Source organism: Phlebotomus papatasi, chromosome 3, assembly GCF_024763615.1.
Source record: "Phlebotomus papatasi isolate M1 chromosome 3, Ppap_2.1, whole genome shotgun sequence".
Classification (NCBI taxonomy): Eukaryota; Metazoa; Arthropoda; class Insecta; order Diptera; family Psychodidae; genus Phlebotomus; species Phlebotomus papatasi.
The window spans coordinates 74041441-74058549 of NC_077224.1; the positions used below are offsets into that span (position 1 = coordinate 74041441).

At 32.3% G+C, this 17109-nt stretch overlaps 1 protein-coding gene across 10 annotated transcripts in view; it reads right to left on the bottom strand.

The window, feature by feature from the left end:
- Nucleotides 1-5134: 5134 nt before the first annotated feature.
- LOC129807335 (disintegrin and metalloproteinase domain-containing protein 10) overlaps nucleotides 5135-17109 on the bottom strand; it is a 107495-nt gene continuing 95520 nt past the window's right edge. For 8 of the 10 annotated variants that reach the window (XM_055856533.1, XM_055856531.1, XM_055856536.1 and 5 more), the window contains exons 11-13: nucleotides 11306-11587; nucleotides 7678-7876; nucleotides 5135-5745 (exon numbers count right to left, since the gene is read on the bottom strand). In XM_055856533.1, coding sequence (XP_055712508.1) covers nucleotides 5621-5745; nucleotides 7678-7876; nucleotides 11306-11587 — 606 coding nt within the window. In that variant the 3' untranslated portion in view covers nucleotides 5135-5620. The remainder of the gene's footprint in view (nucleotides 5746-7677; nucleotides 7877-11305; nucleotides 11588-17109) is intronic. The other 2 variants (XM_055856541.1, XM_055856539.1) reach the window with 1 other exon arrangement.

Genomic DNA, 17109 nt, shown 5'->3' on the forward strand with positions numbered 1-17109 from the left:
TGGCTAAGTCTCAGGTCTGAAGCCCGTATAAGAGTGATAAATGGGACAGGAAAAGTAAGCGTCATTACTTTGTTTCAATTTAGATGAAGGACTGATATGATACTTATAGATAGGGGACTTTCCGGTGATGGCCAGTAAAATTCAAGTTACTTCACAAAAACACCATTTATCTATCTTGTCCAGAGCTTTCGGTCCTGGTTATGGATCTTCTTCAGTGCTTTATTTCTTTCCTCACAAAAAAAGTGAAGAGCGATATAATTTTGATACTGGGGCACTTCGAAATTCGAACAGGAAACTTAGCCATCTTGCGGAATTATCAAGAATTAGCAAGAATGTCCCTTTTAACTTTTTCAATACACAGAGCTCTCCAATATTCGGGTGACAGCTGTCAAATATGAGAAAAAAATCAAAAATCTATTTTCCCTCATGGGTTTTAATCCGTAATTTTCGATCTCAATCACTCGAATATCAGAGGCCAGTTTAGATTTTCGAATTCATCAAGCTCTACTTGTGAAAGGAAAGATTCACTTTAGTGCAATTTGTCGATTTAAATTGAAGTCGATTTAAAAGATAAAAACGGGTTTTTAGGTAAGTTCGATCTTATATACAGTAGACTCTTACGAATTCGGTTCTTATAAGATTGGGCTACTGTTTAATTCGAGCGACAGTTAAATTTGAAAAAAGTTTGTTGACATTCTTCATGTTTGTGATTATCTAATAAATAAATATGTTCAATTTTTCCATGGTTTTATTTAGTTATGCTGTGATTTTTATTATAGAGGCTTTTTGAGAGAATTTACAATGCATTTCGTTGCATTTCAAAAAGTTTGTCGCCCGAATTTCTAATTCGAGTGATATTTCGGTTCCAAACTCGAATTTGAGTCTTCTGCACCTTGAAATCCGGAATGTTATTATTCAGCCACCACGCGGAAGGAACGAGAAGTAAAAGTGTATTTTCTTTGGCTTTCGAAACCGATCTTCGAATTTTGTTGAACTCCAGCTATGAATGTAGGCAATTGCCGACTTTTTCCATTATGCTGATTTTATAATCACAATAAAAATACGTAAATTTGTGGAAAAATGGTGACGTTACCAAACTATTTAAAGTGAAAGTTTTCCAACATTTCGAAATACTTTTCAAACCAGAAATTCGTTATTTAACCGATAAATATTTAAATCCAATCCATCAATGTGACCAAGTCATTTGAGAAATTGCTTCGAGAAGATTCTCTATATTTTCCTTTTTTTACTTTCTGTAATTCAGAGAATAAAATTGCATATACAGTCATTTTTATCTACTAAAATATATGGAATATCTCTTAGACTTTTTATTTTTTCGAGTGCTTTTTTTTAATGTTTTTAATGTGAAACCAGATCATTTCGTACAAGATTTTCACGTTTTTTTTCACAATCTCCTTATCAATTAAATGGAATTTTTTTTCTTTAAATATTATATTCTCAATAAAATTCTCATATTAACAAGTTGTTGTTCTTTTTTTTTAGTGAATTTTGGCAGTTTTTATTTTTAATGACTTTGGCAGTTAAATGCACATTCATGTTGCACACACACCACCCACAGATATAAAAGAAGCTCCATTGAAATTATCATTAAAACTTATCGCTCGCACACAAAGGGCTTTCTCACCTCTTTTCTTTTGCTTCCTATCTTGCGAAAATAAGGGAAAGGATTCCATTTACCGTCAATTGAACCACTTTGGTGGGAAATGCAATTAAATGCAGTGAAAGGACGGTGGAGGAGGTTTTTTTTCTTCCTTTCGTTTTGTTTGAAAAATGGGAGGAAAAGTTGATATATACAGGCGCAACTCCATTCTATTTTGAGAAGTTCTGAATTAAAATGCAATTGAGTTATGCACTTCTTGTTAAAGTTGTTGAAGAAAACTTTTCTTGTATATAGTTTATTTCTTCTGAAAGACACTTAAAATTTTTACATGGGATTTTTCTTAGCATAAATTCACAGTGTATAGTTGGTTTTGGGTTTTTCTTTTTTCTTTTTTTTATTGGATACGAGAACAACTGCATTTTCTTATACCCACAAACATCTATTTAATTAAATTTTAAACTTTTGAATTTTTGGAAAGTTCTCGCCGTGAATTTATGCTGAAACCCATTATCACTCAAGTGATGGAAAAGACAGGAGATAAATGCATAGAATTATGCTTTTATAGAGACAAAACTACCAACAGAGATGTTATAAGAAGTGAGTTAACAGCAAAAAAATATAATGTGTTTTTCTTTCATTTTTCCCTGGAACTTAAAAGGACTCCTCTGCTCTTCAGGCACGAGCAAGGAAATTTGTATACAGAGAGAAAAAAAGGTTTGCAGAAATCCTTACAAAATATTTGACATACTCAATATTTTGATTTTTTTTACCTGAATATCCATGAAGTGAGCTGTGAAAGTTTAATGCCAAGTACCCTGAATAAAATTTGACAGGTGTTTGACAATTTTGAAAAAAAAATCAAATATATTAGAAACATATTAATGAAGAGTTTCCTAAATCGAAAAAAAAAATAAAAATTATAAATTAAAGAAAAAGACAAAAGGTTCACAAAACATTGACAAAAGACTTGCCTTGATGTCAAACTTCCGTATGTAATTTGACAGCTGTCAAACTTATGTCATTACCCCATTCAGTCAATGTACTAGAAATACTTGAGGTATATTGTTCATATTTTGGAATTAGTTTCCATGGTGTCTACACACTAGAAGCAATTTTCGTCAAAAATTGCCTTTTTTTTAAAAATTCGGACGTTTCTGCATATATATAGGTATTTTTTAAAGAAATTTCTCATAGTGTGTAGAGGCCACAGATTAAAAAGGATTTTTTTAAAGAAAATTTTTTAAATCTTATTATGGTGGCGCGGGGAGCCGCTGTCAAACACACGTCTTAACAGTCATTGAATTTAAATTCTGTACATTAATTCATTACAAACTCTATTGCTTTAGGTAGAGTAACTATCCAGGAAAACAAATTGGCAACTAGAATTCAAATTAGGAAAGAGAAAAGAGACCAATTTTAACAAATTCGACGGGATGTCGAATTTTCCATCCGCCATTTTGAGCAAAAATTTTGAATGACCTTCCGCGAAGCAAGAAAACAATAATAAAATGTATTCTCATCTCTGTCGGACTATTTTTCCCAAGTAATTGAAAGACAAAAGGTACTAAAAATCCATTCCCGACAACAATTCGGATAACAATTGCCCAGAAATAAATCATCTAAAATCATAAAATTTGCGTATGATGTGTAATACCATGGTAAGGAATGGGTTAATGGTCTACATACTAGAGAAATTTATGTTGATAGTGAAGAATTTTTCTCATAAATTTCTTTAGCATGTAGAGCTCATAAGTGACATAAATTTGCTAAGTATTTGAAGTTTGAAATCCGAGTAATCTTGTAAAATTTATAATTTAAAAAATATGTTTTAGATTTTGATAAATTTTCGATATGAAAAATATGTTATATAGTTCCAACTTTTAATTTTTCAAATTGCAAACCTTAGGTTTTCTAATTTTTTTGCAAATGAGAAAAGTAATTCCGGTTTATTATTTTTTGTTTTTGAAAATTTCTGAAAGCGAGTGTGATAATCAAAAATAGATTTAACTCTCTCATTCCAAAGTCAAGCATTTGTTTACTAAACAAAAGTTACTAATGGAAGTTTTTTATTAAACTGATTTTGATAATTTTGATTTTGTAAGGCTCCTAAGTAAGCCCCGCCTACAAATTTGACAAGGCCACGCCCCATTCTGATAATATAATAAAGTAAATTAGTTATCTTTTGTTCCTCATTCATCAATAGCGGAATACTATGATGAGCCGTCTATCCTTATTACCTTATGGATGGAAGGATGGGAGGAGGGGCCTAAAAGCACCCCATCTAATAAAAATTAACCACTTCTTTTGTTCCTCGTTTCATCATCAATTAAAAATGTATATTAATGGCGCTGGCACACCTTTTCAATTGAGTGAAATTCAATCGATTGAAATTTTACCTCTCTCTCTCTCTTGCCAAATGAAATTTAAAATTCAAATTGAAATTGAAAATAAAATTTTAATTTCCATTTGATAGAAAGAGACAGTTATATCTGATTTCAATTTGAAAGAGTAAGAGAGGTAAAATTTCAATCGATTGAATTTCACTAAATTGAAAAGGTGTGTCAGCGATGATGAACATTTTAAAGAGGCGTGGTCAATTTTTTTTAACAGTAGAGCTTGAAGAAGCCCAAGTCAGTTTACACAGTTCGATAGGTTTCCGGTTTTAAATTTTTATTTACAGATCAAATGATTTTTTTACCAACTATTTTTTCAAAAATTCTCACCACAAATATTTTTTTGTTTTAGTAGTTTTAAAGGGGCGTGGTCTATTTTTTATTGAAACAAATTGTAAAAGCTTAGTAAATAATGTAGTTCATGTAGTTGGCAAGATTTTCGCTTTTGAATTTGTATTTACTGAACAAATAATCTTTTCTACTAATTATTTTCCCAAAGGTCTGACCACAAATATTTCTTTTTTATATTAATCCTTTTAAAGAGGCGTGGTCAACTATTTAACAGTAGAGTTTGTAGATGTCAAAGTTGGTTTACGTAGTTTGATATGTTTCCGCTATTCAATTTTTATTTACTGATGAGGGCGTGGCCTATTTTGTCAGCGGTACGGTTTGTAGAAGTCCAAGTAAATGGGCGTAGTTTGCAAGGATTTCGCTATTAATTTTGTTATTTACTTCCCAAATAAATTATTCATTCACAATTTTTTATCAAAATTCTAGCCACATTTTTTTTGGTTAAATCATTCTAAAGGGGCGTGGCCTATTTTGTCAACGGTACGGTTGGTAGAAGTCCAAGTAAATCGATGTAGTTTGCAAGGTTTTCGCTATTAATTTTGTTATTTACTTCCCAAGTAAATTATTCATTCGCAATTTTTATCAAAATTTTAACCACAAATTGTTTTGGGTAAATCATTCTAAAGGGGCGTGGCCTATTTTGTCAACGGTACGGTTTGTAGAAGTCCAAGTAATTGGACGTAGTTTGCAAGGATTTCGCTATTAATTTTGTTATTTGCTCCCCAAGTAAATTATTCGTTCAAAATTTTTATCAAAATTCTAACCACAATTTGTTCTTTTAGGTTAAATCATTCTAAAGGGGCATGGCCTATTTTTTACTAATTAGATTGTAGAAATTTAAGAATAGTGAACGTATTGAGCTATGGTTTCGCTATTGAACTAAAAGAAAAACATCAAATGGACATTAAGGGTCAAAATTCTCTGTATGAATTGCTCAGGCCAAGTTAAGACAAAATGATTTTGACACAAAACCATTTTGTAAAAGTTTTCTGCAAACTTTTTTTCCCTGTGTACATGAGATCTCTCAGCAGAATATCTTTCAAATGAAGATAACCTCTGCCATGCTAAAATTTTAAAAAAAGAAAATGATAATAAAGCAATTTCAAACCATCATTGCTCCCCCTTTTTCATCTCCGAACTAACAATGAAATATCTATAAAACTAAATTTTTTCACCCACGGACAAAATGAGACGAGCATAGCAAATACAGATAGTCTCCTGGTGAAATAAAGCTGAATGGTGTCTTTGTCGTCTGTCAGACTTTACTGTTTGGGTGACGAATTGGCATTTCATATGCATGTCGCGGATCAGGCGGAAATGCCTCCGAATATACTTCCGGATGATTGGCGCGACTATAATTCGGTGCTGGTGGAGCGGTGGCTGTAAATTTAATTATAACATTTTAAAGTTAAACCATTTTCAGTCGCCAAATAAATCCCACAATTTTTTTGTTTGTCTTTTTTTTTCATTTTCATACTAATCTAATTTAATTAAAAAAAATACGCAACAATTTTCTAATTGAAAGACAAAAAATTAAAAAAAAATCCATCGAAACAGAATTTAGAAAAAAAAACTATCACAAAATGAAAAAATTAGAAACAAAATGAAAATTCAATACGGAAAAATATGTTCTCTAAGCCTGAGGCATTTTTCTTCGTGTTCTCTATAAAAAATAACTAGAATAAAAACGAAATAAAAACCAAATTTCTGTGTGTAAAAATGTTGTTCAAATAAATGCTCCCCTCTTGAAAATAAAAATATTATGTCTGTGCCATGGAATAAAGAAAAATAAAGAGAGAAAAATCCAACAGAAATCTTCACGTAAAAAAAAGTAACTTAATTGATTTGCACTTAAATTGAGAGCTTTGTCTTTATAATGTCATCTGCATAAAAGAGCGAGTAAAATTGCTTTTAGAGAGGAATAAGAGTAATAGTTCTTATGTCAATCTTCAAATGAAAGACAAAACAAAATACATACAAATTAAACAAAAGCCCAAAACACATTGAAATGTTCAAAGTTTGCTGCCAAAAAGCTTCTGTACTTCAAATTTTTACCAAATTGATACAAACGGTACAATTTAGTACTAAATTAGTACAAGTACTAAATTAGTAATAGTACTAAGTTAGTACAAGTACTAAATTAGTACAATTTAGTACACTGCACACTGTGCTAAACTTCTACGATCTATTCAGGAGATCGTATCACCCCAGGAAAAATAATTCCTGTATTATTCATGCGAGTAAAGCCCAAAATAGACACAGGGATCGGCTTAGGGATCAGCCCGAAAAATGAGGATTGGTTTCGATACACTCATGGATCAGCCCATAATTTGGAGGATCAGGCTGATCTTCTAAATTCATTAGGTTTAGCGAAATTACGATCATCGGATGAATCGGTGAATCGGATTAGGCGACATCAGCGCCAGTGCTGAAAATAAAAAGCTTCACTTTGGGTGTTTTTGGGTGCTTTTCGAAATGTCAATTGGGTGAAAAAACATGGACAGTAATGGTACGTAATGTTGCAAAATCTTAAAATACATTAAGATTGGAGTAATGGGAAGGTCAGAGTGCTCTTTCATGTACGAAAAATCCATTGATAATGCACTTAAAAAGTCCTTCAGCAATCAAAGTGTGGAGATTTAATAGAAATTTACACTGAAAACGCTATTCCTTGATCCTAAATCCTCAGTGTATGATAGTTTAGGCTGATCCTTTACCGCCAAATTTTTCGAGCTGAGTATTCTCCAGGATCAGCCTATGTCTATTTTTGGCATAACACATTTAAATTTTGAAGTGCAAATTGATTGCACAGAAGATTTTCGGAATTCCGAAAATCTTCTTCTTCTTCAAATTAACTTCCAGAATCTAAGATATTATTGATTGTCTTTTGGTTAAGTCAGCCATTTTGTGATTTTTCCTTGACTAAGTTATTTTCGTTGAACTAAAAGGTAAAAGTTAAGCGCTTTGACAGAAGTGTTACTTTGACGTGAACTTTTGATTGTCAATGTGTTTGGAACTACAGTTACAACAGAAGGACATTTCTACATCAAACATGACACAGTGCAAAAAAAAAATGATGAAAAACAAGACAAAAGCTGATTAGCAGTGAAACATAATTAATTAGCTAAAAAAAAGACAAAAGCATTAAGGCCAAAAACAAAATTAAAAAAAAAAGAAGTAAGAGACTGCATCATGGAATTGGAAGAAACAAAGAGAGTGGAAACGGGATAACGTCTGAGAGAGTCTAAACAAAAAGACACGCTAAATGTTCTCAGAGGTGCCCTCACGAGCGCACTGGCTTGTAGAACACACCTTTCGGCGGATAGTACTGCTGTCCCCTCCCCTCACCGTACCCATGAGCCGGAGCCCTGGATCCGCTGGCTGCTCGACTTCCCGACGGTGGTCGTCGAGGTGCCGGCTGAACGCCACTTCTGCCACCTGAGCGCCCTCTGGAGCGATCGTGATGTGGCGGTGGTATACTTCTGGGTCCTCCGCTTCGCTGATGGTGGCGCTGTAAGCGAAATAGAATGATATTTTCTCAAATGTCCCGGAAACCGGAACACACATTTCATCTTTTTGTACCATTTGGACCGTTTACGCCAAATGACTTCAATTGTTCCAATTTCTTGTTGTAGTCAAAGACGTCTTGAAAATACAAAAGATTTCTGCACGTCACAGAGTTCTATTTCCAATTGATCTTTGAGGACAAGATTTAATTTTTTATTAAAAGCCAAATTTAATTTGATTGTTTACATTCTCGGACCACATATATTGTCAGTACTAATACAAGACACTTTTACTTTATCATCCAAGGCATCAACCGAAAAGAACTTTGAATAAAAAACCTACATTTTTATTCATGAAACGTTTTGCTAAATAATTGTGCAGTTTCAAAATTTAGAAAAAAAATCTTAGCAGATCTGTATTTAAGCCGAGACACGCAGAAGGATATTCGAGCGAGGAATCTGAGATTCAATCTTAAACACAAAACTAAGAGAGATTTCTTAGATGTACCCGAAACAAGTAGCTAAAGTTTGCCGAAATCCATCCGAAAAAAGGTTTGTGTCTTTTTCATCAAATAAAAATGCAAACTCACTTGGATTGGAAAGAAATTAAATAGTAAATAATATTTTCAATCAAAAGAATTAATTTTAATGTAATTCCTTGTGGAGAACAGCATTAGAATATTTTTTTCGGGCGCGTCGCTGTGATCAGCGACAGATAGCCAAGACAAGAAACTTTTTCGGGTGAGTCGCTGAGATCAGCGCCCGAAATTTTTCGGGTGTCACTGAGATTAATGGGAAAGTGAATTTTCATGAAATAAAAACGCAAACGTACTTGAATTTGAAAGAAATTAATTAGACAATGATATTTTAAATCAAATGAATAAATTTTAGAGCAATTTTGTATAGAAGATCGCATTACAATATTTTTTTCAGTTCAAATAATTTTTTTCGGGCGCGTGGCTGTGATCAGCGACAGATAGCCAAGACAACAACCTTTTTTCGGTTAAGTCGCTGTGATCAGTGACATAATTCTTTGGGTGTCGTTGGGATCAGCGATAAAGTAGTAATTTTAAAACAAATAAACATGAAAACACGCTTGAATTAAATTAAAAAAATTATGTTTTAATCAAAAGATTAATTCTAATGTAATTTTGTGTATAAGAATTTATTAGAGTATTCTTTCAGTTGAAAGATTTTTTTTGGGTGTCGCTGTGATCACAGATAAAGTGATTTCTAAACAAATTATAAAATGAAAAAGAGATTGAATTAAAAGAAAATTAAGAAAGAAATAATAAAAAAATTCTTTGCATTTGTGTTTTTTTTTTGCATGAAAAAAATAACCGAAAGGCCTATTCATTAGCCAAGGCATCCACAATTCTTGGGTCATGCGCCTTTTGGGCTAGCCAATATACAAACCTTTTTTCGAGTGGATTTCGGCAACTACAGCTCTGTAACATGTTCCTTTAAATAAGCTGATTCTGTGTTTATTAACTGTCAAATGAAGGAAACTTATAGCCGAGACACAAACGAATTATCCGCAAAAAGCACAATTTTATTCATTTAATTGTATTTCAATACGTTCAATAATGTATTGAAAAAAATATCCATTACAACAGACTGCCCCAGGAGTGCCACTTTTTAAAGTGGATACTTTTAGTGAAGAGGAAGTAGTATTCCCTCTTCACTAAGTTTTCTTGAAGCTTTGCGGACAGTACAAGGTTTCCGCCCTTAGAAACCTATCAAATGATCTATTGATTAATGTAATTTAAAAATAATTTTGAAGTGTTTCAATTAAATATGAAAATGGGAATTGGTGAACGTCAAAGAAAGAAGGGTCAGCTTAGAAAATTTAGATTTTCCCCAAAGCTTTCGGCTCAGACTCCAAGCCTTCCTCAGTGGCTACGGCGGGAAAGAACACTTTTATTTCTCAATTCATTTTACAATTTGCAAACACCTATAAACTCAAATCTTGTCTTTTATCGCTTTGTCATTAAGTCAAGGATTTCATAGGTTAAGCTTAAATTTCTGAGTGTTCTCATAGAGATTTATTTGTGAGACTGCTGGCTCAAAGAAAATGGATATTTTTCTTCTGAACGTTTTTCTTTAGTACATGGCTATTCTCGTGTTTTTCTGCATAATCGACTCTCCTCGGTGTTAGTTCCTGTCACAACTGTTTACAGATTTTGAAACATCACGAAAACTGGAGAAAACAGTCGTGACAGGAACCTACACAAAGTAAAGTTGATTATACAGAAACACATGAGTGCACTCATGTACTAAAAATAATGTTTCTGCTTTTATGGGTAAGTGAAAAAGTACTCATTCTATGATGCAAGTGTCTCGGATTCTAATCCAATTTAGATCTATAAGCTTTTATGGTATGTGTCTCGGCTTAACGTAAATTTCAGTACTAAATTTTACTGGGGTCTCTGTAAAAATTAATAATTTTGCAGTACACTTAATGAAAGAAGAAACGAGATTATAACCTCATTTCTTCCTTTAATTTGGAGAAAATACAAAAATTAGATGGTTTGTACTAATTTTTTAGTACAAACCCATCATAAAAATAATCGCCTCTCCGCACCATAAAAATAACGAATTTTTAGAACACTAGTGCAGCGTAATTGTTACTAATATTAACTCTACTGAAAATACAATTTTTCTTCCAAATTTATCATTATCTTTGAATTTTCTCTAGAATTTTCCATATCTCGTTTTGAGAGAAAACAATAATAATACTGTAGCCATGGTAATTCTTTTCAATGGTGTATACCTTGGTTTAACCTGAATTTTAATAAAACTCAGTGTCTTGAGCTATTTTTTTTAATTAATTTTTTTTAGTACTAAATATTGATGAAGGCCGAATGCTAATATTTTCCACAATTCTTTGTATAATTTATATAAAAATAATTTTGAAATAATTTGCAATAATAGCCTATATAAATTTATTTAGCAGTAATTTTTAAAATTGTTTAAGTAATTTTTGGAGTAAATTTCATAATTTGGTTGGTGTCTTGGAATTATTTTTCTTTGCTTATTTGAATTTTGTAAGCCTTCAGTAAGCTTTTGCCTTGTGCAAATTGCCGAAAGTTCCATTAAAATTAACCTGCTGAATGTTGGAAACTTTAAACTTTTGGTAATTGATATCCCTTTGACCAAGTTGAGTAAACGATTAAACTGATTAATTGATGCTCTGAAAAGACCAGAGTACAAGACAAATTGTATCAATTACCAAATCTCAAACTCATTGAATCAAAGTTCCAAAAGCTCCAAAGTCTTGGTTCTCATCTCCAACAAACTTGTGCCTTATTAATCTTCGTATTGCTGGGAAAGTCAATTTGTAATATTGATTCAAAGTTACCAAAACTTTAAGCTTTGTTTTAGCTGAAATGCGGGAAAATCTGTGATAGATTGAAGATTTTCTTTGAACTTACCATTCGCCTTAGGGTATTCATTGGCCCTCGTAGTGTATCACTGATTCTCCTGGCTGGAGGCTTTTTGGGATTAGAGCTGGGCGTATGGACGGCACAGCACTTAATAAACACTCCCATAAAGATAATGAACCCAATTCCGATGAGAATGACAGCGTACCAATTGTCTGTGATCCACTGTGCCACCGTGAAGAGAGTTTCTTTGTTGAAGAGCAGATTTTTCAGTCTTACCAGTGGACCTTCTGCATCCACGGCTCGACATCGCAAGAACACGTCGCAGTATCCCTGCGATTTGTTACAAGAGAAAAAAAGTTGTTGAGAGCTTTTAAAGCTTACGAGGGAAGGGATTTTTATGTGAGTTGAATTACAAATAGTTCTTTCAATAACAACATCTTTAAAAAAAATTGTTGCATTTCATCCATTTTTCTGATTTTATAATATTTCAATGCTAAATTTGCATAAAAATGGTTTATCAATGAAATTTGAGAAATTAAGAATTTTAGTACATTTTTAGTACTGTCACGCCACCTCGAATAAGCAGTTTTATGATTGATTTAAGTTTTTTTTTTTATTTTAGGGGAAAGAAACTAAAAGAAAGCACAAGGATTTGCATGTCAGGAATGTCATCCGACTTGTACTAAAAGTGATTTTTTTGTATTAAGCTAAAAAGAGAATTTGAATATTGAAAAATGGTATTAATTTGAAGTTATTTCATATACGATTGTGAAAAAAGAACACCTCAAATCACATGAATTTACTGATTGATCTCTTTTGACTTGTACTAAAAAAGTAATTTTACAAATTGAAAATTAAAAACGTACGTAATCGAAATCGAACAAAAAACTCATTTAATATTGTTTAATATTGTGTTCATGAAGAATACTAACTGAAATCTCTGTTCTAAACTAACTGAAACTGAAACATACTAACTGAAATATCTGTAATAAAAAAAACACTCTAAGGCTATTTTACTAAAAGTCGAATAATGAAAGGAAGCTTTAGTACACAAACTAACTGAAAAACTAAACTAAAACTAACTGAAAAATATACTAACTGAAATATCTGTACAAAAAAAAAACACTTTGAGGCTAATTTACTAAAAGTCGAACAATGAAAGGAAGATTTAGTACACAAATACATTATGAAGTTGAACTGTTGCCTCTGTGTCCGATCTTCACATAAAACTTTTCACCTAAAACTCAAAAAATATCCAAAGAACGCAATTTCTTTTAGGTTACGTAACTGTACTAAAAATGTACTAAAATGTTTTTCTCTTAATTTTAATATCTCGAATTCAATTACTTTAGTAGCGAAATGCGTTGTCTTGAAAAGTGAAATTAGAAAAATATTATTTTAGTACAACAGAACCCTATTTTAGGACTATTTTGAGAAGGGGTACAATTTTTGAACTTCTCATCAAGAAATAGTAACTTTTTGGCTTTTTAAGTTAATGTAAGATATTAACATTTAGAATAGAATTCTCTTCTATTCTATCTTGTTTAAGATTTCTTTCTTTATATCCACTTTAGCCAAAATACATATATCTGATTTAGCATCAAGATGAATCTCAAGACAAACCAATTGAAAATCCCTTTACAGATTGTGTATTTTGAAATCTGGCAATAGCTTTGCAGAATTATCAACTAAAGAAGTTAAGATGATATTCCATGATGATGGGGAAGTCTGTCTCCAAAACATTTTTTTTCGTACAAGACTGTTCTAACGTGATTTTGCATAATCGGATTTTCTTTGTATTGGTTCCTATCATGACTATTTTCCTTAATTCTCCTTGTGCCCAAGGACACAAAAAACTCTTGATAGGAACCAATGCAAAAGAAAAGTAGAACCAATGCAGAAGCACATGTGAACATTCATGTACTAAAAAAAATGTTCAGGAGAATGATCTGTCTTTTTCATTTTGCATTTATTGAGGGGGTTGCAGTTTTTTTAGAGGTCACGCTATCTGGCCGGATGACCGTTTGACCGAAGATAGACCTAAAGGTCAAACGGTTAGAGATAGTGATTTAGTATCTACAGAGAACCCACCGTAAGTCGACCTACGGAACGTTAACATGATCTTAATTTTCCCTAACTGCTTCCATCGATGATACCATGTTTCTCGAGGATTGGTGAAAATATAGTCTATCTATTCATTTTGTTTTCTATTTTGTGTATTTTATGAAAAAACCGTTGAATCATTCCCAATAATGATTTTTCAAGGTCAAAGGGTGAAAAGGCTCTAGGGAGCGTATTTCTCAACCGAATTGGGTAAATCTAGTATCATTGGAAAGGTCTTGGAATTCTTGACAATCTTGAATCGGTCCCAATCGGTTTTGAATCGGTTATTAACCGATAAATGTTAAAAAATGGCTCAGAGTGAACTTCTAAATATTCTAACTAGATTTCCATTTTATAATTTTTTTGGTGCACTAAATAAAAACGTAAATAAATTTTAAGCACTTCTGAGGCCATTCTGAAGGAAAAAATTCATGTCAAGACAGCAATTGCTGTTGAATTAAGAAAAGTGTTTCAAATAAATAAACCCAAACAATTAATCAGCCAACACAGGGAGTGATTTCCAAGTTTGTGGCTTCTTTTGTTCACCAGTTAAGACTAAACTTTGTCTCTCTGCCGCCTTTTTTTTAAACTTCCTTCAATCTCCTTTTTTGGCTACCATGGGGCAGCTAATTAATTTATAACTTAATGGTAGGTCTACGAAGTTGAGCAATTTCGCTGAAGAAAACAAAGGAAAAAGAGACTTTCTCTCCCTTCTTGGTTCTCCTTTTCGTCTTCCTTATTTTTCTTTTGGAGGGAAAATTATTGTTGTGCAATTTGAAGAATGATTTTATACTTTCACGTGAAGGAAAAAAAAACAACAAAAAATACACTCGAGACTATTTAGAAGTTTTAAAACATTTTTAACACATACACCCCACAAACGAAGGCCATTACACAAAGTTCAATGAAAAGTTTCAAAGAGATTTTTTTTTCTTTATGATGTGCCCCCTTCTCTGCCATCGCCCCTCCCATTGCTCCCCTAAGAAAATTCTCTCACAGGAAGTTTTCCTTTCCCCAAACCCTCTGGGAAAACTTTTTTAAACTGTTTAACATGCCCAACCTTTTGCACGAAAAACTTAAATATTTCTAAATAAAATTTCATATTCATAAATCGAATAGAGGGCTCTTTTTCTGCTCACAATTTATTTGCCTCTCTTCCGGTGAAAAATTAATTTCATGTATATGTTTTTTTCTGGATATTACGCATTTATAATACACCATGAAATAAATTAAATTTAAACTCATTCACGTGTAAAAGTCACAAAAAGAGGAACAGTTTTTTTTTCAGGTCAATTAAAATATCCTTTTTGATAAAATTTATTTTGAACCGAATTAACAATAACAAATCAATTTTTATCCCAGAGAGCGTTGATTAATTCGTTCCTGGATCATTTGTTGTGAGCAAAAAAAAAATAACAAAAGTTCTTAATGTATTTTTCTTTTTCAATTAAAGAGAACATTGATGCAATTTAAAATATCAACAATAGACTGCTCGAAGCACGAATTAAATGAATTTTTTTATGCACATTTCCCATTTTTTTATGTCAATTACATTTACGAAAGCATTTTATTACATTTTTTTTTTGGTTACCCCAATAATCTCAAACTCAATAGAATTCCATTTTAGAGGAAAATATAAAATATTGATGGTTGTTAAAATGTTTGGAAAATATTTTATTAAAATGCATTTTTGATGATTTTATTTTGTACTATTGAAATATTTGTAATGGTCAATAACTACTGATAAAGAATAAGAGAAAATATTTTGCATTTACCAAAAAAGGCATGCTAGTAAATTGGTTTTAAGTTCTCTGAAACCAATTGCATACAACTACGTTGCAACTGGATGTTAGTTGCGTGAAACCATAATGCAATTATCGTTTCAAATTTTTAAAACATATTAAGTAATTGAAGAAATTGATAACAAAATTGACTAAGCAATAAAAGATTGCATTTCCTTTTAATATGAATTAATATTAATGTAAACCCAAGTGAAAAAGACTTTGCTGAATACTTAAAGTGGCTGAATTAGTTATTTAACAATATTTTCAGCATTCTGAGATTTCCTTTTAATTACCCATTTTTGACTAATTTAAACAACTCGACAGAATCTGAACTTGAAAAATACGTACAAATCAGCAAATTGTAGGGGATCACATATTCTCTTAGAATGCCTTACAGAATTTATCTGCATGATTGTGATTTTCTAATTAATTTTTTCTCAATGCTTCACTTCAGTCTATTCTGAAGAAACTATTGACTCTTTCCAAAAAAAAACAAAGAAACATGGTTTTGGAGGGGTAGGAAAGGGTGGGGAAAAAGAAAAAGACTATCCTAAATAATGTTGACTTATGATGGAGGGTCGTTGAAGACTGGAAGTTGATATCTCTTACCGTTTGGCCTGTAGCGGTATCACAAGCTTTTGAGCAAATAAAAAATAATTTCGATTTTTTTTTTTGTTGAAAAAGATACATCAATTACGAGTGTTATACCGGCCCATGTATTTCAGTAAAACTCACTTTATTGTAAGTCTTAGTGGTCAAATATGATACTTTTGTAGAGAAAGATTTTTTTCCGCCTTTGGGAAATTGGAAAATTCATGGGTACTCTCGTCCCCAAAAGAACGAAAAGGAGACAAACTTCAATTTTCCAAAAGCCAATAATATCAGTTTTGTGAATTATTTTTGAGTGTCAAATGACTCCTTTACAATGTTGATCACTAAAACAAGAAGAATTATTGACCAATATCTTGTGGTATGTCCAGGAAGTGGTCAAGAAGACACCAAAGTTCTGCTTGCCAACAGATACTTAATCTTTCTCTCATTAATCTTTCTCAAGAGCCAAAAAAAAAACACTTCCTGGACAATCAGAATTCACCAAAATCAGGAAGAATAGGAAAAACTTCCCTGAAAGCAATCTCTTAAAGAATTTTCTTACAAGGTTAGTGTCAAAAAGCAAATGGCGGGCATTGGCGCGATAACCTTACTTTTGACCTCTAGATTTTTGGGGACGAGAGTACCCATAAAGTTTGAACAAGTTTTTTGAAAATTTAAGAAAAAATTGTTTTTCGAATTTATGCAATCTGTAATTGTTAGTTATCATACTTATTGACCCCGAGAGGTTTTTCCTTATTCTGGTCTAGAAATATCAAAAAAGTCACAATATCTGCAAGGAAGCAGAAAATCGAAAATTCACGATTTTTGATCAAAAATATCTAAACTCAGGAGTTAATTGGGATCCTGCAAAAAATATCCTAGATTTGGACATCCTTATTGTTTGTAATCATCCGCAAGAATCGGATTTTTATCTATTCTAAATAGTCTAAAAAAATTTTTTTCCATGGGTACCCCAGGGTCCCAAAGGAGACGAAAGAGTTAAGTCCGATGCAGTTGGGTTGAAAAATTCAAGATCTTTCAAAAAAATTCAAATTTAAACAAATCGGTTGAAAACTAGGCCCTCGAGTGGTTAAACTATGATGTTCGAAAATTCGATATGGAAATGATTTGCGAACATAGGTAAAAACATATCCGGTCTGAAACATATTCGAAAATCGAAGAAATCGTAGGACCCGTTTTCGAAATAAACCAAAAAAAACATGGTCTTAGGGAGGAGGGGGGGGGGGCGGTGGGGAGAAAAAGAAAAAAGGCTATCCTAGATAATGTTGACTTATGGAGGGGTCGTCAAAAACCGGGAGTCGATATCTCTTACCGTTTGGCCTCCAGTCGTGTCACAAGTTGAAAAAAAAAGTG